General features: G+C 48.1%; 1 protein-coding gene across 1 annotated transcript in view; it reads left to right on the forward strand.

Annotated features, from left to right (window-relative positions):
- The window catches only part of LOC309548200 (gametocyte-specific factor 1-like), a gene marked incomplete at its 3' end in the record, with an annotated part of 388,446 nt that overhangs the window by 300,558 nt on the left and 64,493 nt on the right, over positions 1-23,395 (forward strand). Inside the window, exon 6 of the mRNA XM_082248155.1 lies at positions 11,912-11,992. Within this exon, the coding sequence (XP_082104281.1) occupies positions 11,912-11,992 (81 nt within the window). The remainder of the gene's footprint in view (positions 1-11,911; positions 11,993-23,395) is intronic.

Consider the following 23,395-nt stretch of genomic DNA (forward strand, 5'->3'; position numbering starts at 1 on the left):
ATAGCATCATATATACCACAGCTTTTGTACTACAATTACAAAAGTGTTTGGGTTTGAAAGGTTCACCGTTAGGTAGCGTAATTTCTATAGTTTTGCAGATGACCGGGCATTGTGCGCAATGTCCACACGGGAATGTTCCTTTTGTTTTACAGGGGTCTTTCCTGGGTCCCTCTTTTGACGAGCGTCTACTTCAGAGAGCCGGCTTTTCGGAAAGTAATTGGAGGATAGTCAGGGAGTAGTTCTGAAATTGAGGGTTCTTCTTTGAGGATTGACCAATGTCTGGTTAGGATTTGTCTAATCTGTTTGTGCTCATTCGTGTATTTCATGATGATCCTTGTTGTTGGTTCTTTCTTCTGGTGGTCCTTAATATCCTTGAAAAGAAGTGTTTCCCTTTATTGTTCGCCCTGTTATAGGCCTTCCTTAATGTCGTCTTTGTGTACCCTCTTAGTAGTAACCTTTTTGTCAAGGCATTTGCCTCTGTTTGAAAGTCTTCCTGGTTTGTACAGTTTCTTTTTAGCCGTAAAAACTGTCTGTAGGGTATCAAATTTTTCAATGGTGTTGGGTGGAAGCTGGAGGCGTGCAGGATTGTATTCCCTGCCGTCTCTTTCCTGAATAAAGTTGTAGATATTTTACCTGCTGGGTTCTTTTGGATCCAAGTGTCTAGAAATGAGATTTTGTTTTTATCGTAGTTCATTGTGAAAAACATATTGTAACTGTTTCTATTCATTTCTTTGAGTAGATCGGCAATCATGTCTTCAGGTCCGCTCCAGACGATTAGTATGTCGTCTATGTATCGCTGCCAGATGAGGATGTTGTTTGAGATTTCCATGTGTTCTTCCTTCGCCAAGAATTCTTGTTCCCATATGCCTAAATATAAGTTCGCATATGAGGGGGCACAGCTAGTGCCCATGGCAACGCCACACGTTTGTAGATAGTAATCTCCGGAGAAGGAGAACACGTGGTTTAATATAAAGTTAAGCATGTCCAGTATGAAGTTGTTAAAGTCTTGATCGTGTTGGCTTCCTCTGCCAAGAGTTCTCTCTATCGCTTGTAATCCTTTGTTGTGTGGTATATTATTGTAGAGAGACTCTACGTCTATCGTAACAAGGTAAGCATTTTCCGGTATGGTTAAATCATTTAGGATCCTCAGGAGATGCAGGGTATCTTTTGTGTATGATGGCAGTTCATTTACATATGGTCTTAAATGTGTGTCAATCACTTTACTTATTGACTCCGAAATATTCCCGTTCCCTGAGATTATTGGTCTTCCTGGTGGATTCTCCAGGTTCTTGTGAATCTTGGGTAGTGCATATAGTGTTGGTACTCTTGGGTGTGGTGTTCTGATGAACTCCCACAGTGTTTGGGAGATAACGCCTTTATTTAGGGCTTTGTCCACTTTGATGTAGAACTCCTCGTTGTATTTTTTTATCATGATTGGAGCTATCTTTTTGTACCATTTCTGATTTGAGAGAATGGTATAACACATGGTTTTATATTTGTCGTTATCCATTAGAACGATATTTCCTCCCTTGTCGGCAGGTTTGATAGTAATACTATCATTTTGTTTTAGTTGCTTTAATGCCATTCTTTGTTTTTTTGTCAGATTTTGTTCAGTATTTTTTCCTTTCAGTTCTTCAATATCTTTTGTTGTTTGTCTCACAAAGAGAGCAATTGCTGGGTTTGAGGTCAGAGAAGGAAATTTACTTGATTTCTTTTTGATACTTTGTATCTGTTGTGTTTCTTCTTCATCGTCGCTTTCAATGATTGTTTCCAATTCCATTGGTTCGTCTAAGAAATCTTTTTTTTTTTTGAAGAAGCAAATTTAAATCTCTTATGGCCCTAAACTCGGCCGCAGTTAGAGTTTGTGGTATCTGTTCCTGTTGTGGTTTCTTATGGTAGAGCGTTTTGAAGAGCAAGTTCCTGGCAAATAAGTTAATATCTTTAACCGTTTCAAACTTCTCCGTGCTTGTGTTAGGGCAGAATGATAGTCCTAAAAGTAGGACTTCCTCCTGCTCTTTGGTCATTCTGCTGCCAACAGAGGGAGCGGTGAGGTCACGGAAGTAGATGCTGCTGTTGACAACTAGTTTGCATCTTTTTGCTGATATAACAAAAAGTCGAAGTAACCGGGATTTTCAACACTGGATACACAAAAACCTACTCAGTCAACGGATTGAAGCCTCTGATGACACATTATGCAAACTGTGACGAAATCCACCAGGATCACACAGTTCTTTGCAAAAGAGGGTGACGCCGCCTGTTAGCAACATATGGTTCCCGCTGCAGTTTGAGTATTAAAGAAAGGTGTATTGACATGCAACATTCGGGCTTAAAAACATAATTCATCGGGCCGAAACACGTAGGACCTATTAGGATCATACCCAAGATCCTTTTCTCTTATTTTGCTTTGGATTCTGTTTATCCCCAACCTGGAAAATAGAAACAGCAAAATAGGTGGATCTCTATCACCGTCTTCAAGTCACAATTTTTCCATACTTTTCTGACTTCACACTATGGGCTTTACCCATACACCAATTGTCTATGGGTCATCCCATCTTTAATATGTAATCTGTTACTATTATTATTATCAATAAATTTTCTTCTTTTACAACGTTATTCTCTAACCTACTCTTGCCCTTAAAGTCCCCTTACCTGGGTTTGAGGCACCCACATCCACCACAATTTTAGAATCTTTTCGGACGGTGCCAAAAACCTACTACAGGGTCCAACTGAGACATAAACCCCCCTCCAATATAGTCCCACTGGTCCAATACCCCCTGCTATCAGCATTCCCGACTCAGTTTGTCTTCTGCCTAGTTAAGGAGTAAAATATGCTTCCCTGTGCTGGGGCTACAGTCTCAGCCTTCTATTTTATGATTTTATTTTCTGCGAATGTGTTTTTTTTTGCACTACTAGCTGTTTATTTGTCAGCGTTTAGTTAGTCGGATCTTCGGATGAAGTTGGCGTTGCGGAGCTGGGAGTCGCACTGGTTGTCCTGGTACCCCAGGACAGAGGGCCTTATGGAATCCCAGCCCGCCATCGAGCGTTAAGCAGGCTATGCGTATGCCCTGGCCTCGCAAACGACCTGTCCCTGTCCTCAGGGATGAAGGCCCGCGAGGTGGTCACCTCGCCTGGACGTCTCACCCACGCTTCCGTGCGTTGCTAGAGTCCTGCGTTTTTGGCTGACGGCACCCCCACCATCTGGGGTGGGAGGTTTCCCGTCTATGTGAGGCACCCCAAGCCATCGGGTACGGTAAGTACATTCTGTGTGGGGCCTCTGGTGCTGGCAGTCCTGTGTGTCTGGTATCCCCTAATGTCTGTGCGTTTTTGAGGCTCCCTTTCTCCCGATCCCTGCGGGGCTCTAACACAGCTAACTCGCTATGTGGGGGTGTTTTGTGGGGGTCCCTCTCCTATGTGACACTTCTGGTGTTTGTGGAGGTGCAGACACGTGTGGCGACCACTGCGGGGATAAAAACCGCCGGTCCGCCATTTTAGGTGTGGGCAGCATGCTGGCTTCACTATGGGCGCTTCTACAGCGATGTGTGTAGTGTGTTTTGGCGCCTTACGGCGCCATCTTGTGTTGCACTATTTCTTCTGAGCACATGTCGGCGGCCATTTTTCCAAAGCCTCCCATTACTTTCTATGGGCAACCATGTTTCCTTAGTCTGAAGTCCTAGTTCAGCCTCCTGCGGTGACATAATTTCCTTGTTCGGTATAGAGAAGGTCGGCAGGCGTGTGGTAACACTTGTGGGGTCTGTCTTGCTGTTTTTTTGTGGGAATACCTTCTGGCTGTCAGCTTATTCCTTTTTGGGGGTCTGCGGTATACTGCAGTGCGCTTAAAGGGCCAGTACCTTGGAAAAAAAAAAAGTTTTTTTAGTATGGAGTCCCAGGACAGCAAATGTCCCCCAGCTTTGGTGGATGATTCAGGTTCCTCTGAATCTTCTGCTCTGCCTCTGACTGCAGCACTTGCGACTTTAGCGTCCAAGGTGGATCTTTTGATGTCTGAACGGGATACTAGAAAAAGGCCTAGGGTCTCTTTCTTCTGATTCTGAATCTGACATGGTTGCCGTAGATAGTGTGTCCCTTGAGGGGTCTCGCTCTTCTCAGTCTGAGGGGGAGGCGGAGGATGCGGGGGTGGATGACCCCCCCCCCCCCGGACGGCCGAGGACCGCGCAACTATGGATGCGCTGATCATTGCCGTTAAGGAAACACTACATTTAGAGAATGAGCCCAATCCTCCGGGAAAACTGTCCTCTTTTGGTACCCACAGATCCCGTAAGGCGGCGCAGGTATTTTCCCCGCTGAGTTCCACGAAACTGTGAATGAACAATGGCGTAACTTGTAGCACACTTTTGTGGTGCCAAAGAAGTTTCAACTCCTCTACCCCTTTGCGTCTCCTACGGATTTGTGCTAGTCTGTGGCTTCCCAAAGTGGATCACACTGTGGCCAGATTGAACAGGGCCACTCTGGTACCCACCAAGGATTCTCCGGTGTTTAGGGATCCTACGGATAGGAGGCTGGAATCTCTTGCCCGACATTCCTACATGGTGGCGGGTTCCATGCTGAAACCTATTTTCGCCTCGGTCATGGTGGCTCAAGCCGTGGCGGATTGGACCAAAGTGCTTAGACGCTCCCTCGTGGCTGATTCTGCCCCCACTACTACCTTGTAGATGGTGGACCAGATTTATCAAGGGGTCATGTATTTATGCGATGCGGCCTTGAACGAGGCCCCGTTGGCTGCGCGCTTATCTAGTGTCGCAGTGCTTAATCGACGCTTGATTTGGTTGAAAAGCTGGTCGGCTGACCAGACTTCCAGGAAGACGGTGTCTGACATCCCTTATGCTGGGTCTCGTCTTTTTGGGGAATCCCTGGATGAATTGGTTAAAGGTGTCACTGGGGGCAAGAGCACTATGTTGCCCCAGAATCCTAAGGGTAAGTTCTTCCGCGGTAAGCGGGGCCCCTCCTTTAAACCAAATCAGGGGTCCTTTCGTGCCTTCAAGGCACAGGACAAGGGAAAACCTTTCAAGGGCCAGGGTGGCCAGAGAAAGCCCTGGGCGGGCAAGCAAAAAACCACCCAGGCTGGTACGGCGGCCCAGTCTGCCACTGCCTGAAGGGGCGCCCTCACCCGTTTCAGGGGTGGGGGGGACGTCTGCCGGCTTCCTCCAACCTTGGCTGCTCCGGATTCCGGACAGGTGGGTTCAGGAAATCAATCGATCAGGTTACAAGATTGAATTCCTTTCGCGACCAGCGGACAGGTTCTTTCCCTCAAATCTTCATTTGACCCCAGATCGGCTGTAAGATCTTCATCGGGCGGTTCAGGATCTACTCGCCCAGGGGATGATCGTCCCGGTGCCTCATCGTGACAGATTTCGGGGGTTTTACTCGAATCTGTTCATTGTGCCCAGAAAGGAGGGCAAGGTGCGTCCGATTCTGGACTTGAAAGCTCTGAACCGATTTGTGCGCGTTCACAAATTCCGCATGGAATCACTCCGCTTGGTGGTGGCCTCCCTGAGTCCGGGAGACTTCCTGGCTTCTATCGACCTAAAGGATGCGTATTTACACATCCCCATATTCGAGGGTCATCAGAGGTCCCTCCGATTCGCTATCGCGGAGGAACGCTAATAGTTTGTGGCTAAGGAAAGGGGGTGATGTGCACGCTGTCACTTGAGTGTCCAAGTAGGAGGTATTACTAAAATGTGTTGCAGCTGATGAAGAAACTTAAACGACTATGAGATTAGAATCAAATCCTATCTCGCATGCAGCCGGCTCTAGTATTTTCACTAAATACCAGTATCACTATTAATATGCAAAATGAGTCGGCGCTAGTGGGAAGAAATCTCAAAGGGGCTCAGGCTGAGCTACCCAAACTCACACGTTCAATAAGAACTCCTATGATGGGATAAAACGGGAATCGCCGTGTAAAATATTCCATAAATAGTTCCATAAATATATTAGGGTAAATTGTATAAAACTACTACTTAAAAAGCGATAAAAGATATAAGAAGACCGTAAAATCCAAATCCTAAACGTCAATCCAACTCCTAAAACAAATATTGTGTCAGTCTTCAATATAAAATAGACTAAAATAGCTGCTCCAATATATCTCCAACTTTTATTCATGGATAAAGCCGCATTGACCAAGTAACATGGAACAAAATGCCAGATCGCCGCATCAAGCGATTAAAATCGCAGATATGAAAAACGATCGCTTTAAGAGCTACTTCAAGTAATCAAACATCAACATTTCCCTAGAATCCAAGTGAAATTCAATATAGGCTAATGTGATAACTAATAATTCTGAATAAACTTCTATAGATACGTAGTGCTAATAAATATCCCTCAGTGTATAATAAACATATCCATAATCAATAAATATAAAATGTGACAAAATGCATCATTCTAAAATTAATAAAATAAATACATAAATAGATAGAATTCTTCTCCACAAAATAGTCCAAGTGCAATAAATCAATCTAGTGCAGTGATTAATAAATATATAGATGAATAGATCAATAAATAAATATATAAATAAATATATCTTGTGTACTTGGTAGTCCATGTGCAAATAGAAAAAAGCTAGTTCAATAGATAAAGCTGGTGCAGTGATTAGATAAAGTTCATAGGTGCACATATATTAAAGTGACAATTAGTGAATCTCTAGGGCAATTTGTGGACATCCGTGATATTATAGGCGCAGTGGCCGCTCACCTCACTGCACCTTTTAAGGCGCTTTTTTGCTGATATCTAGCCCCAGGGGTAAATTGCTGGGCTTCTCTGGTAGCTCCGACCTCCACTCCTTATTTCATAGCCATCGATCCTGACTTTACTCCAACAGTACCAGTATACTCCGGAAAAAAGATAGTAATGCCCAATCGTGAAGCATGTAACAACTCGCTTTATTCAATAAAATCAGGGGAACAGGAACACTCGCAGTTGAATCAGGAAAAAACGGCAGAAACGATAAAGTAGCCGCACTCTTGCGGTATGATTCCTATGGGTACTTCCGGCCACGGCCGTCAAACCGGAAGTCGACATCACCCGATGCCTCCCGACGCGTTGGCACAGATCACGTGACTTTATCAAGGGATCAAGGGACCTTGATAAAGTCACGTGATCTGTGACGCAACGCGAGACCCTTTCCCAGGGGGAATGGTCCCTGCACCCGGAGGTGTTTCAATTGCTGTGTGCAAAATGGGGATCCCCGGATGTGGATCTGTTCGCGTCCCGGCTAAACAACAAGGTGGGAAGGTTCGTGGCAAGAGCACGCGATCCTCTGGCAGACGCATCGGATGCGCTGGTGGTGCCTTGGCACCGGTATCGTCTCATATATGCCTTTCCCTCGATTCAGTTGTCCAGGTTCCTTCGCAGGTTAGTCTCGGAACCGAGGTTGGTGATTCTGGAGGCCCCGGACTAGCCACGCTGGTCCTGGTACGCAGACATCGTTCAACTGGCCGTCGAGCCTCCATGGCGACTACCGTTACGAGACGATCTACTGTTGCAGGGACCGATCCTCCATCCTGCTTTACAGTCGCTGGCTTTAACGGCATGGCTGTTGGAAGCCAGTTCCTGAGAGACAGGGGTCTCTCCTCTGAGGTCATTCCTACTTTGCTCAAGGCGAAGAAAGCCTCGTCCAGTAAGATCTATTACCGTACTTGGAAGGCTTATTTTGCCTGGTGTGAATCCAGGGGCTTCTCTCCTCGTGCCTACTCGGTGGCGAGGGTGTTGGCCTTCTTGCAAACTGGTGTGGATCAGCGCCTGGCGTTGACCACGATTAGGGCCAGCCGTCTGCTCTGGCCGTCCTTTTTCAGCGCCCCTTGGCGTCTAACTCTTTGATTCGCACCTTTATTTAGGGTGTGCTTCACTTGGCCCCTCCTCGGAGGGAGCCTCTACCTCCTTGGGACTTGAACTTAGTTTTGTCCGTCTTACAACGTTTGTCCTTCCTGAGGGACCTCGGAAGGGTATGGCTGCATCTGCGGCGACAATTTCAAATTGGATCAGACAGACGATTGTACAGGCCTATTTGGTTAAGGAACGGGTGCCGCCCTTCCCTTTCAAGGGCCAGGGTGGCCAGAGAAAGCCCTGGGCGGGCAAGCAAAAAACCACCCAGGCTGGTACGGCGGCCCAGTCTGCCACTGCCTGAAGGGGCGCCCTCACCCGTTTCAGGGGTGGGGGGGACGTCTGCCGGCTTCCTCCAACCTTGGCTGCTCCGGATTCCGGACAGGTGGGTTCAGGAAATCAATCGATCAGGTTACAAGATTGAATTCCTTTCGCGACCAGCGGACAGGTTCTTTCCCTCAAATCTTCATTTGACCCCAGATCGGCTGTAAGATCTTCATCGGGCGGTTCAGGATCTACTCGCCCAGGGGATGATCGTCCCGGTGCCTCATCGTGACAGATTTCGGGGGTTTTACTCGAATCTGTTCATTGTGCCCAGAAAGGAGGGCAAGGTGCGTCCGATTCTGGACTTGAAAGCTCTGAACCGATTTGTGCGCGTTCACAAATTCCGCATGGAATCACTCCGCTTGGTGGTGGCCTCCCTGAGTCCGGGAGACTTCCTGGCTTCTATCGACCTAAAGGATGCGTATTTACACATCCCCATATTCGAGGGTCATCAGAGGTCCCTCCGATTCGCTATCGCGGAGGAACGCTAATAGTTTGTGGCTAAGGAAAGGGGGTGATGTGCACGCTGTCACTTGAGTGTCCAAGTAGGAGGTATTACTAAAATGTGTTGCAGCTGATGAAGAAACTTAAACGACTATGAGATTAGAATCAAATCCTATCTCGCATGCAGCCGGCTCTAGTATTTTCACTAAATACCAGTATCACTATTAATATGCAAAATGAGTCGGCGCTAGTGGGAAGAAATCTCAAAGGGGCTCAGGCTGAGCTACCCAAACTCACACGTTCAATAAGAACTCCTATGATGGGATAAAACGGGAATCGCCGTGTAAAATATTCCATAAATAGTTCCATAAATATATTAGGGTAAATTGTATAAAACTACTACTTAAAAAGCGATAAAAGATATAAGAAGACCGTAAAATCCAAATCCTAAACGTCAATCCAACTCCTAAAACAAATATTGTGTCAGTCTTCAATATAAAATAGACTAAAATAGCTGCTCCAATATATCTCCAACTTTTATTCATGGATAAAGCCGCATTGACCAAGTAACATGGAACAAAATGCCAGATCGCCGCATCAAGCGATTAAAATCGCAGATATGAAAAACGATCGCTTTAAGAGCTACTTCAAGTAATCAAACATCAACATTTCCCTAGAATCCAAGTGAAATTCAATATAGGCTAATGTGATAACTAATAATTCTGAATAAACTTCTATAGATACGTAGTGCTAATAAATATCCCTCAGTGTATAATAAACATATCCATAATCAATAAATATAAAATGTGACAAAATGCATCATTCTAAAATTAATAAAATAAATACATAAATAGATAGAATTCTTCTCCACAAAATAGTCCAAGTGCAATAAATCAATCTAGTGCAGTGATTAATAAATATATAGATGAATAGATCAATAAATAAATATATAAATAAATATATCTTGTGTACTTGGTAGTCCATGTGCAAATAGAAAAAAGCTAGTTCAATAGATAAAGCTGGTGCAGTGATTAGATAAAGTTCATAGGTGCACATATATTAAAGTGACAATTAGTGAATCTCTAGGGCAATTTGTGGACATCCGTGATATTATAGGCGCAGTGGCCGCTCACCTCACTGCACCTTTTAAGGCGCTTTTTTGCTGATATCTAGCCCCAGGGGTAAATTGCTGGGCTTCTCTGGTAGCTCCGACCTCCACTCCTTATTTCATAGCCATCGATCCTGACTTTACTCCAACAGTACCAGTATACTCCGGAAAAAAGATAGTAATGCCCAATCGTGAAGCATGTAACAACTCGCTTTATTCAATAAAATCAGGGGAACAGGAACACTCGCAGTTGAATCAGGAAAAAACGGCAGAAACGATAAAGTAGCCGCACTCTTGCGGTATGATTCCTATGGGTACTTCCGGCCACGGCCGTCAAACCGGAAGTCGACATCACCCGATGCCTCCCGACGCGTTGGCACAGATCACGTGACTTTATCAAGGGATCAAGGGACCTTGATAAAGTCACGTGATCTGTGACGCAACGCGAGACCCTTTCCCAGGGGGAATGGTCCCTGCACCCGGAGGTGTTTCAATTGCTGTGTGCGAAATGGGGATCCCCGGATGTGGATCTGTTCGCGTCCCGGCTAAACAACAAGGTGGGAAGGTTCGTGGCAAGAGCACGCGATCCTCTGGCAGACGCATCGGATGCGCTGGTGGTGCCTTGGCACCGGTATCGTCTCATATATGCCTTTCCCTCGATTCAGTTGTCCAGGTTCCTTCGCAGGTTAGTCTCGGAACCGAGGTTGGTGATTCTGGAGGCCCCGGACTAGCCACGCTGGTCCTGGTATGCAGACATCGTTCAACTGGCCGTCGAGCCTCCATGGCGACTACCGTTACGAGACGATCTACTGTTGCAGGGACCGATCCTCCATCCTGCTTTACAGTCGCTGGCTTTAACGGCATGGCTGTTGGAAGCCAGTTCCTGAGAGACAGGGGTCTCTCCTCTGAGGTCATTCCTACTTTGCTCAAGGCGAAGAAAGCCTCGTCCAGTAAGATCTATTACCGTACTTGGAAGGCTTATTTTGCCTGGTGTGAATCCAGGGGCTTCTCTCCTCGTGCCTACTCGGTGGCGAGGGTGTTGGCCTTCTTGCAAACTGGTGTGGATCAGCGCCTGGCGTTGACCACGATTAGGGCCAGCCGTCTGCTCTGGCCGTCCTTTTTCAGCGCCCCTTGGCGTCTAACTCTTTGATTCGCACCTTTATTTAGGGTGTGCTTCACTTGGCCCCTCCTCGGAGGGAGCCTCTACCTCCTTGGGACTTGAACTTAGTTTTGTCCGTCTTACAACGTTTGTCCTTCCTGAGGGACCTCGGAAGGGTATGGCTGCATCTGCGGCGACAATTTCAAATTGGATCAGACAGACGATTGTACAGGCCTATTTGGTTAAGGAACGGGTGCCGCCCTTCCCTGTCAAGGCGCACTCTACCAGAGCGCTGAGTGCGTCCTGGGCCTTCCGGAATCAGGCTTCGGTGGCCTAGGTGTGCACACCTTTTCAAAGTTCTACAAACTTGATGTTCTGGCATCGGCAGATGCTTCCTTTGGCCGCAAGGTTCTGTGTGCGGCAGTGCTTTGATAGGGTCAGGTCGTTGTCTGTCCCTGTCTGTTGGGGGTTGTTGTTTTCTCCCCCTTTGGTTATGTGCTTCCTGGGTTGTTGCTCCTGTTGAGCTTTCTGTTGCCCAGAGGATTACCTTGCTGTTCAAGTAAGGTTCCTTTCTCTGACGTGGGTACTGCGTTGCCTTTATGACGGTCACGTTTCCTACCCCTCATGTCTACACTGCAATCTTACCGTAAAATTCCTTTCTCTGAGTCCTCCGACAGTCGCCGCCCCCGCCCCTCTATTGGGGTTCTTGTGGACTTAACTGCTTGCTACCAAACTGAGTTGGGAATGCTGATAGCAGGGGGTATTGGAACATTGGGACAGCCCCATAGGTGTGTCTATGTAGATTACTTTGTTTTTTAACAAGTCTTATGCCTAGCTTGCTCCTATGGATATGAAGTCAATACCCATTGGTGAAGACTGAATGAGTGGGCGGCGACTGTCGGAGGACTCAGAGAAAGGAATTTTACGGTAAGATTTTACAAAAATTCAGTTTTTTGAAGTTCATTAGGTGACATGGGTCTCATCCCTCTGCTTTTGTAGTCCACTCCTATAACTGCTTGATACAAACTGAGACATGGAATGCCAGGGTTTTCAAAAGGATTGTATGTTCTCATTTGATTGCTTAAATCTTTTTTTTTTTTCAGCTGATAAAAAAAGCCTGTACAAGCGAGATGTCAACCCAAGCCAGTGGAATGCTCCACCATGTAGTGAGGACTGGGATAAAGGTATATGAATTACAATATTAAAATTACTGTTTGCATACATCCAGCTTTCATCTTTCTGTTATGACCAGCCTCAGAATGATTTGTTTGCCTGTGCCCTGTTTCAGCAATAGTGTTCACGTTTTCAACCTGAATAAAGATTAGAGTAAGTAGATTTAAATAAAGGGAAAATACAGTAGCTAGGCAAATTAATAATCTTCTAGCTTTCTCATACCTGAATAGAAGTAGTTGGTCATCTGGGTTCTAAGAAAGGAAGCTCCATGACCCAATACTGCTAATTAACCACTTCCGCCCCGGAAAGTTTTACCCCCTTAATGACCAGGCCATTTTTTTGTGATTCGGTGCCGCGTTGCTTTAATAACTGCGCAGTTATGCAACGCTGACCTAAATAAAATTGATGTCTTTTTTTTTCCCTTACAAATAGTTTTCTTTTGTTGGTTTTTGATCACCTCTGCGGTTTTTAGATTTTGCGCTATAAAAAAAAAGCGACAATTTTGAAAAAAAAATTCTATTTTTTACTTTCTGCTTTATAACATTCCCAATAAAAAAAATGTAAAACTAATTTTTTTCATCAGTTTAGGCCAATTTGTATTCTGCAACATATTTTTGGTAAAAAAAAAAAAAAATTTCAAAAAGCTTATATTGGTTTGCGCAAAAGTTATAGCGTTTACAAACTATGGGATAGATTTTTGGACTTTTATTTTTTTTTTTCTCTATTAGTAATGGCGGCGATCAGCGAATTTTAGCGGGACTGCAAAATTGTGGTGGACGAATCTAACACTAAGCGACACTTTTTGGGGATCCGTGACACCAATACAGTGATCAGTGCTAAAATTGACTGTTACTGTATAAATGACACTGGTAGGGAAAGGGTTAATACTGGGGATGATCAAGGGGTTAAGTGTGCTCCTAAATTGTCCTTTCTAACTGGGGGGGGGGGGGGGGTGGTGGAGTCTCTGTGACAGGCGCACAGAGATCAGTGTTTCAGCTTAGCTGAGACACGGGATCTCATTGTGCCTGTCTGACAGGAGAGCCGCCTGCCTTGTTTACATAGGCAGATGGCTCTCTTGTCAGTTTCCCTGAAGATAGCAGGTGGCCGGTGGTGACCACGCCCACTCCTCCCGCTGTCTGTCTTGGCTCCGGCGGTACGTGTGTATTGCCAAGACCGCTTGCACATAATCGCGTAGATCTACGTGATTATGCGAAGCCGAGCTGCCTGCAGCAGTAAATATGCGTGGGGCGGTCGGCAAGTGGTTAAAAAGGCTTCTGTCTAGTTAAAGGAGATGGAAACCCCATTTAAAACAGTTTTTAATTTTCTTAAACCTGTTCACAATTGTGCATTTTTTTTTTTTTTTTTTTTCCGGCTGTCATGCTAAAATTCACAATGGAAATCCCATTGTGTCAAGGGCCCATTCACACCTATGCAACAAGTTGTAGTGCAACTTCAGAAAAGGTGCAGGTGATTCTTTTGGTGCATTTTCGGTCTTTTAGGCGCCTTTCACACTTGTGCAACTTGTCATGCGACTTTGGACCCCCAAGTCACATGACAAGTCGCACCCCCATGTTTCCCTATGTGTACTGTTCATATCTGTGCGACTTCAAGGTAGTTCCTGCACTACTGAAGTTGAAAAATTTGTTAGGTTTTTTCAAAACGAATTTCAAATATTCAGAACAATCGGAATTCAAATTGGTTGAACATTGATCAACTGATTCGTATTCTGTCTGAAGATTAGCTGGTTGTTAACGAGTGAGCCGGGAAGCCGGCTGCCGTGTCCTTAACAACTGATGACTCATCAGCTGTCAGCAAGTTTCCCCACTGACAGCTGAATGTAAAAAAAAAAAAAATGCCATTAGGGTGTGGTATAGATTTGAAGTGGAATCCTATGCCAAAATAAAAAGCATGGGGTTCCCCCAAAAAATTTATACCAGACCCTTATATGAGCATGCAGGTCAGGAAGGGGGGGGGGTATTGCATACTATACCAGACCACATGCCCTCAACATATTGGGGGGGGGGGGGGGGAAGTGCTTTGGGGCAGGGGAGGGGGGGGGGCGCTCTGTTGCAAACCATGGAAGCCAACCAGAGTGACGAAATTTCCTTTGCACAAAATGTGGTGGGCTTTAACAGGTCCATACCAATCTTTATTGGAGTCATGCAGTATATTGCTTCCTACATCCCCCAGACTCCGCCATCTAAGACAACTGATACTTTTTTTTTTTTTCCCCCCCCCCCCATCTATTTTTTCTTCCCTATTTACACCTGCACTATTGTCACTTCCCAGGCCATTTGTCCCACAACCAACCCCTCTTCCATTTTCTCCAACAAATCATCAGTATTTTTATCACTTGCGATTCACATCTTCCTCCTCCGCACCCAATACTCTATCCCTTGTCGATTCCTTATTCCACCCCTGCCCCTCTACCACCTACATTAGAACCTGATGCAATTCAGCACCACCATATCCCAACATCCAGCACTTTCCACACCCAGTATTACTACTGCCTTCCCCTTTTCCCCCCACCATCACCACATCATCAGCTTTCCATAACACAATGCATTTAACCACTTTGGACCACCCGCCGCAGTTACACTGCGAATGGAAGCCCCTCCTGTGCGAACCATCATATGGTTACGTCGGTCAAGCGTCTGGCGCTGGGGGGCGAGCCCACTCGGCAGCTGGGATGCTGATGGACGGGGCCAGTGGCTCTTTTTTTTGTTTTATAGCGCAAAAAATAGAAATCGCACAGGTGATCAAATACCACCAAAAGAAATCTTTATTTGTGGGAAAAAAGACATCAATTTTATTTCGCGAATTGCAAAAAATGGCCTGGTCGTTAAGGGGGCAAATTCTTCTGGTCCAGAGCTGGTTAAATTACATATCTGAGGAAGAAATAAAAACCTGATACTATGTGTGTGTGTGTATTTGTCATATTGCTTGCAATGATGGGGTTATAGAAGAATATGCTTTGGGTCTTAAAATGCCACAGTTAAACAATTTTAGTATTTAGGAAACTTTCCTCCGTGTAATGTGTAATATGTAATAGCCCCCATGCAGATGGGAATTTAAATGTAGGTGTCCAACTCTGTTTGCAGCTTGTTTCTAAATGCATCTGGAAGTTAGTAAATGCTTTGCTATAGCTGAATACACACCTAGACACTCTGCAGTGTCTAGGTGCATTCAGTTTAGTTGCAGTTAAAAAATATATAGTTTCTCTATCGTTCATTGACGGACGCAGTTCTCTCTGATTCATATCAGTAGGATAATACTGCCCCCTACAGGAGTAGGAAACTAGGCAGAAAAAAGTTCTGGTTACGCCTGTGGGCTGTCCTGGAGGGTACACCCGCTCTCTTTCTGCATAGGATGTCATTTTTAATCTGCCTAGTCAGGAGTAAGGACCTAGTTCCTTGCTGGGCTCTTTGGTCCTGGCATAGAAGTAATTTTTTTATGTAGATTTTTTTTTTTTTTTAAGCTAGCCTTTTTTTCTCCTATACGTTTTTTCCTGTGAGATCTTCAAGCAATTATGCCAGGCTGGGCGACTGGCTGGATCCCTATATCCAGTGGTCACCCCAGCCTGGCCACCGAGCGCGTGCAGGCCTTAGCTCTGCACTGGGTCGGCTGCGACATAGTCCCACTGCACGGGGACTGGCCCCGTGAGTTAAAGTGGAGTTCCACCGTTTCACAACTTTGCAGTTTTAGTTCGGGCTGTGCATTCTCAAGATCAATTGGGCATTTTTTTTTTTTTTTTTGAGTTTCCTACCTTATTTTTACTTCATTATAAAGTTCACTTCCTCCTTCTTCTTGCTTCCTCCCCCCCTCCTCGGCCGCGGCCGCTGTCGTCATTTCCTGATTCGCATTGCTTCATGGGAGCTGTGTGTAATAACTCCCAGAAGGCAATGGGCAATCGGCCTCTCCTCATCTCGCGTTTTTTTAAAACAGGAAATGACGCCTCGAGGGCCGTTGTCATGGCAGTGGGTTGATGCTGTTCCTAGTCTGCCTTCACTCACAGCAGCCCCACTCTTTTTTATTTATTATAGTACCGCAGCAGCACAGCCCCACATCTCACGGGGTGTCAGAGACCAGTGACCCGACCTGAACTCGGCTCAGCTTATCCCGGCGGTGTTTGCAGCATGGGAGGTGGAGGGGGCGCTGTTAGGAGTGTTTCTTTGACACTGATTATTTGACAGGAGAGAGCGGGATGTGCTCCCTCTCTCTCTTCTTGCCAGGCTTCACACTCCTATCACTGTAGCGGCGTCCTTCGGCTTCTCCTTACCTTATGTCAGAGCGGAGGAGGAGCGGTGGAGGAGCCTAGGAGAAGCCGATTCCTAAAGCTTTGCACAGACAGCTGCCGAGGGAGAGATGCGGCTGCAGAAGCAGAAGGGGAGAAGATTGCGGCTCAGGAATGACACTGCATGTCAGATCGGACTATACAGAGTTTGTTACCCGCCCCCTTTCCACATTGTTTGCTGGGAGGAGAGGGGATAACAAACTCTGTATAGTCCCGATCTGACATCCAGTGTCATTCCTGAGCCGCAATCTTCTCCCCTTCTGCTTCTGCAGCCGTATCTCTCCCTCGGCAGCTGTCTGTGCAAAGCCAAAAGTTGTTATTGGCTTCTCTCTTAGGTTCCTCCTCTGCTCCTCCTCCGCTCTGACATATGAAGAGGAGAATGACAGAGGGATGTGCCGCGCTGTATCTGAGGTCTGCCTGCGATGCTTGAAGAAAGGGAAAGGGAGAACTGCACTCGGGGGCACAAATCTTATCCTGTCACCAATCCCACCATGAAGTAATCATCTTCTCCCCACCCTGCTAGTACATATTCTCTTTATTATTACAATCTGACATGGGGGGGGGGGTTCTGGGATGGGGAATTTGAGAGGTGACAGGATAAGATTTCTTCTAGCAGGGGAATTGGGGGGGGGGGGGGGGTACTAGGAGGGTGATTTGGGGGGTTGTGCTGGGGGACCCAGTGCTGATCCCATAACAGCGTGCCATGCATCCATCCGTCCATCCATGCATGCAAAGTGCTGACCCCATAACAGCGTGCCATGCATCCATCCGTCCATGCATGCAAAGTGCTGACCCCATAACAGCATGCCATCCATCCGTCCATCCATGCAAAGTGCTGACCCCATAACAGCGTGCCATGCATCCATCCGTCCATCCATGCAAAGTGCTGACCCCATAACAGCGTGCCATGCATCCATCCGTCCATGCATGCAAAGTGCTGACCCCATAACAGCGTGCCATGCATCCATCCATGCAAAGTGCTGACCCCATAACAGCGTGCCATGCATCCATCCGTCCATGCATGCAAAGTGCTGACCCCATAACAGCGTGCCATGCATCCATCCGTCCATCCATGCATGCAAAGTGCTGACCCCATAACAGCGTGCCATGCATCCATCGGTCGATCCGTGCAAAGTGCTGATCCCATAACAGCGTGCCATGCATCCATCGGTCCATCCGTGCAAAGTGCTGATCCCATAACAGCGTGCCATGCATCCATCTGTCCATCCATGCATGCAAAGTGCTGACACCATAACAGCGTGCCATGCATCCATCGGTCGATCCCTGCAAAGTGCTGATCCCATAACAGTGTGCCATGCATCCATCGGTCCATCCGTGCAAAGTGCTGATCCCATAACAGCGTGCCATGCATTCATCGGTCCATCCGTGCAAAGTGCTGATCCCATAACAGCGTGCCATGCATCCATCTGTCCATCCATGCATGCAAAGTGCTGACCCCATAACAGCGTGCCATGCATCCATCCGTCCATGCATGCAAAGTGCTGACCCCATAACAGCGTGCCATGCATCCATCGGTCCATCCGTGCAAAGTGCTGATCCCATAACAGCGTGCCATGCATCCATCTGTCCATCCATGCATGCAAAGTGCTGACCCCATAACAGCGTGCCATCCATCCATCCATGCATGCAAAGTGCTGACCCCATAACAGCGTGCCATGCATCCATCGGTCCGTCCGTGCAAAGTGCTGACCCCATAACAGCGTGCCATGCATCCATCCGTCCATCCATGCATGCAAAGGGCTGACCCCATAACAGCGTGCCATGCATCCATCGGTCCATCCGTGCAAAGTGCTGACCCCATAACAGCGTGCCATGCATCCATCCGTCCATCCATGCATGCAAAGTGCTGACCCCATAACAGCGTGCCATGCATCCATCGGTCCATCCGTGTAAAGTGCTGATCCCATAACAGCGTGCCATTTTCGTCAAACTGGCGGCCCTCCAGCTGTTGCAGAACTATAAGTCCCATGAGGCATTGCAAGGCTGACAGTTACAAGCATGACTCCTACAGGCAGAGGCATAATGGGACTTGTAGTTCTGCAACAGCTGGAGGGTAAAGTTCCCCATCAGCCAGACAAGAGTTTTCTAGGTACTAGTTGGCAGTATGTTTCTCTCTGTCTCTCTCTCTCATGTGTCTTCCTGGAGGCGGGGAAGGGATATAGAGGGTGGCAACTTCCTCCTGAGCCAATGTTTCTATAGCAACCTGTACTATGCCTAAAGCATAGTGCTGCCCATGTGCGGGATTTCCTGCTGCATTCTGGGTAGCCAGAATGAACAGCAATCAGGAAGAAGGTCAGGAAGTCTTACACTGCTGTTTCAGACGCCCTTAGTAAAGATGACAATGCACAGGCAGCAGTTTTAAAAGTAAGATTTTCACTAAACAAATACACTGTTCAACTCCTAAATATGCAAATAGCGGTTTTGTGAAGCGAGATGTATTAATATTAATGTGCTATTTTTGTTAAAAAAATTATTCTGAGGGTGGAACTCCGCTTTGTCTCGCCAGGACGCAAACGACAGGGTCTAGGCTTATGTTGCAGCATTCCTATTTGGCCGACAGTCCCCCTTCTTCCGGTGGTGTGGGGTCCTGTCATGAGATGGCGCCCGCCTGTGTTCCCAGTATGACGAGTAACAGTTCCACCCCCCCCCCCCCCAAATCCCTGGCGGATTTTGGGGTGGACGGGGGCCTGGGGTGTGGCGTTCGGGCGATGTTGTGGGGGGGTCCTCGGTCGGGTCCTTCAGGGCTGGATGGTGTAGTAGGGCTGGCAGGGGGTCTCCCTGTGGGGTCCTATGGCCGCGCTGGCTGCCATTTTGTTGTAGCATTGTCTACATTTATGACGGCGGCCATCTTGGTACACCCATTTTTGGGCCATTTTGCTGTGGATTTTTTGCTTTATAGGCCGGTGGGAGTGCCTGGAGGCATTTCTTTTGATGGAGGAGCCCCTTCATCCTGGGCAGCTTCCTGGCTGTAAAGCTGTGGGACCGCTTCTTTTTTTTTTTTCCTTATAAAAATTGCATTTTTGTAATTTTTTGCAAATTTTGCTGGCGGGTTCCTCAGGTTCCGTATGGACACTGCAGGTCGTGTATCCCCACCTGACCCCCTCACAGAGGCCGCAGGGCCTTCCGGATCTCCACTGTCCATCGAGGCATTTTCGGCGGTTCGGGAAGCATTTGGGGCCGGGTGGAGGTGGGGGGTGCGCTTAAACGTTTCTCCAACTACCTGCCTCATCTGAGGTCTCGGATTCTGAGTCTCAATCAGCCGGCGCAGACATGGGCATCCCTGCTGTGTCCGGTACCTTGCGCCCTGTCTCCTCGGAGGATGACGACGACATTTCACCACCCCTGCCGCGCATGATACAGGTGCTGGTTGATGCACTGGTTGTTTTGGTGCGTGACACCCTGTGATTTGGGCGCAGGTAGCATCTGGCACTCGCATGCCATCCGGAGCGGCTTATTTTGCTAGCAGGCTCATGTATGATGGGATCGTCTGAGACGTTCCCCTTGGTTGTCTAAGCGGCTGCTAGATGTTACCTTTTTGTGGAGTCCCTGGTACTGTGGACTGTTCAGTCTCTAGGCTGAATAGGACTTCCGTTGTTCGGGTGTAGGAATCCCCATCCCTTGCAGGACTTGGGGGATAGGATGGCGCAGGCTGTGACTCGCGATCTGTACTCCCTGTCGGGGTCTGCACTGGAAACAGTGTTCATGATTGCCCTTGCCACGCTGACTCTGCCTGATGGGCGGAGTTCCAATGCCGTGACCTGGTGAAGGGCAAGTCCCCCCCTTCCCTGGGTAAGCTGTTGGACCTGATGGCGCAGGGGCTGCAATTGTTTGCGACGCCACGCTGGACTCGGCTCCTTTTTTTCTTGGGTCACCTGTCAGTTTCGGGGGTGGTTATCCGGCATATGCTTGGTTGAAATGTTGGTCTGCGGATCACACTTCTTAAGGGTCTCACGGGGGGTGGAAGAAGAGTGCTTTCTTCCACAGGCTAACAAGGGTTGGGGACTTTGTCGCGGATGGAGTCCCTAGCTCACAACAGTTTTTTCGTCCCTCTGGGACAGTCGACGTGGCAAGGTCCTTCAAGACTTCCTCTGGTGGTTCCAAACGACCCTGGTCGGGCGAACAAGAGATCGCTTTTTTTACAGGCCTGTGGACAAGGACTATTCGACCTGAAGGTGCGTCCTCTCCCATTTATGGGGTGGGGGGTCGTCCTTGCCGGTTCTCGGACCTACGGCTGGCCCAGATCCCAGGCAGCTGGTTTCCAGAGGTCATGAGGTTCAGTTGCAAGATCGGGTTTCGATCCGTTTTTTCCGGTGAGATGTTCTCTTCCATTGTTACGGCTGTCCCCTGATCACTTGCAGCGCTCTGTGGGGCAGTTCAGGCTCTGGTTCAACAAGCTGGACCTTCTGGCCCTTTGATGGTTTCGTGCGGATCAAAAATTCAAGGCGGTATCAGTTCGCAAGATGGTGGCTTCCCTACCTCAGGGGGATTCCTAGCCTCCATAGACATCAAGGTGCCTACCTTTCAAATCCCGTTGTATTCAGGACACCAATGGGTTCTTCGCTTTTTACCGTGGGGTAGGATCCCTATCGGTTTGTGGCGTTACCCCTTGGTCTCTTTTTTGCTACTCGGGCCTTCACAGAGGTGTTGGCTCCGGTTCTGGTGCTGTTGCGGCAGTGGGGCATATCTGTCTGGGGTTCCTGGCCCGATCTGCTTCTCTTTGGAGTCCCCTATGGTGCTGACAAATGAATTTGGAGTCACCATGAGATCTCTGGAAGAGTCATCCCTGGTCCCTTCAATGAGACTGGACTATCTGGTCCTGACTTTAACTGACTCGTCCTCAGGATGTTTTTCAGGGAAATAATTCATGGAACTTCAGACTGCGGTTCAACTGTTACTGTCCCGCACATGGTCGTCTCTTCGGACCTAAATGCGAGTTCTGGGACTGAGGGTGCCGTCTTTCAAGACTGTCCCTTTCGCTCAATCCCTCTCGGGGATCCCCCAGAAGGTAATCCTTCTCGAATGGGGCTAGAATCCAAACTCTCTGGTCTTCAGGATCCGACTGACCAGGGAGTATGATCTGGAATCCTTCCTCCTCTTTCTACTGGACAATTGTCACCGCGGATGCAAGCTTGTCCGGGGTGGGGAGGAGTCCCGAAGCAGAGAACCTGCCGAGGAGTATGGTCCCTGGAGGATCCAGGTTACCGATCAATGGAGCGATCCGGCTTGTCTAGTTCACAGGATCGGGTGCACGTTCAATCGACTACGCCACGCCCGTGGCTTCTGTCATTCACAAGGGGGCACCAAGGATGTCCTTGCGGCCTTGGAAGTGACAATTCGTTGGGCAGAGCGCCTTGTTCCAGGTCTTTGCACTGTTTACTTTTCAGATGTGGATTCCTTGGCAGGCTGATTGCCTCAGTCGAGAGGTCTTGGATGCAGGGGCATGGTCCCTTCATCCGGAGGTGTTTCAGCAGTTGTGCCTTCGTTGTGTGCACTACAGATGTGGACCGGTTGGCATTGCATCTACAGGATAGTGCTGAGGTTTGTGGCTCGCTCCCGGGACCCTCTGGCGGGTGCGATGGTGGCACCATGGGTTCGGTCATGGGCAAGAACATTCTCAAAGTTCAACTTGAACAATGCCGAGGACTTTAGCATGGTCACCTGTGCACAGCTGATGCCGGCATGGTCACCTGCGCACGCCTGACACCGGCATGGTCATGTGAGAGTGCTCACGGATGGGCCAATGTCAGTATCGGCTGTGGTCTGCCTTTCCTCTTTTCAGGTTGCTGCCAAGAATTCTTCGCAGGATCGAGGTGGAAGGGATTCCGGTCTTTCTCGTGGCTCCGGACCGGCCTCGCCGAGCTTGGTACGCTGACCTGGTCAGTCTAGCCGTGGACACGCCATGGAGAATTCCTCTCAGGGAGGAGTTGTCTCCAGGGCCAATTTCCCCTCCGACTCAACGGTCGCTGCCTTTGCCAGCTTGGCTGTTGAAAGCCAGGTGCTGAAGGACAGGGGATTGTCTGCTTCAGTGATTCTCACCCTGCTTAAAGCATGGAAAGCGACTTCTAGGGTGCTTTTTTTTTTTTTTTTCCATCCTACGAGAATGTTGTACGTTGCGTGGGCTCTCCCTTGCTCTTGCCCGGTGGCCCGGATCTTGGCTCCCTTCAACGTGGAGGCTGGCAAGGTTGGCCTTGAGTACTTTTGATGGTCAGGTTTTGGCTTTGGCTATTTTCTTCCAAAGGCCATTGGCTACCTGTTGCCTGGTGCGCAAGTTTTTCCAGGCGGTTCTTCACTTGGTTCTTCCCTTTGCGACCTCCGTCACCAACTGGGGACCTTGATTTGGTGCAGTTGGTTATTCAAGACCCTCCTTTTGCGAGAATCGAGGGTATCCCCTGCCTATGGAAGGTGGCCTTCTAGGTTGCTGTCCCTCTGCACGCAGGGTGTCGGCACTGGCGATATTGTCCTGTCGTTCTCCCTATATGTTGGTTCTTGGGGCCAGGTGGTACTTCGTCCGGATTCCGTTCTTCCCTCCGAAGGTGGTTTCTAGTGTTTACTTGCACGAGGACATTGTATTGCCATCTTGTGTCCTAAGCCCCCTCATCCTACGGAATGTGCGCTGCATACTCTGGATAGAGTTTGGGCACTCGAGGTGTACTTGGCGACTACTGAGTCTTCCCGCAAGTCAGGTTCCTTCTCTGTGCTCCTGGATGGCCCAAGAATAGGGCTGCCTGCGTCTGCTGCGACGGTTTCCAGGGGGATCAGCAGGTTTCTTCAATTAAAGGTCAGGTCCTACCTTTCCCTGTTTCGGCGCTTTCTACCTGGGCGCCTAGTGCTTCCTTGGCTTTTCGCCATACAGGCATGTGTGCTTCAGGTTGCAAGTCGACTACCTGGTTGGTTGTTCACACCTTTACCACATTTTATAAGGTGGATGTGCTGGCATCTGCAGATGCCTTTTCGTGGCCGCAAGGTTTTTGCTGGCTGCTGTTTGGAGGGCTTTTGGCCTTTCTTGAGGGTGTTTATTGTTTGTTTCAGGTGGGCCTCATCTTTTGTTCTGATGAGTCCTATGTTGCCTGGTCGGCTATGTTTAGCTTTGGGGACTTGT

The sequence above is a fragment of the Pelophylax lessonae genome (genome assembly GCF_965119305.1).
Source record: "Pelophylax lessonae genome assembly, chromosome: 2".
NCBI lineage: Eukaryota > Metazoa > Chordata > Amphibia > Anura > Ranidae > Pelophylax > Pelophylax lessonae.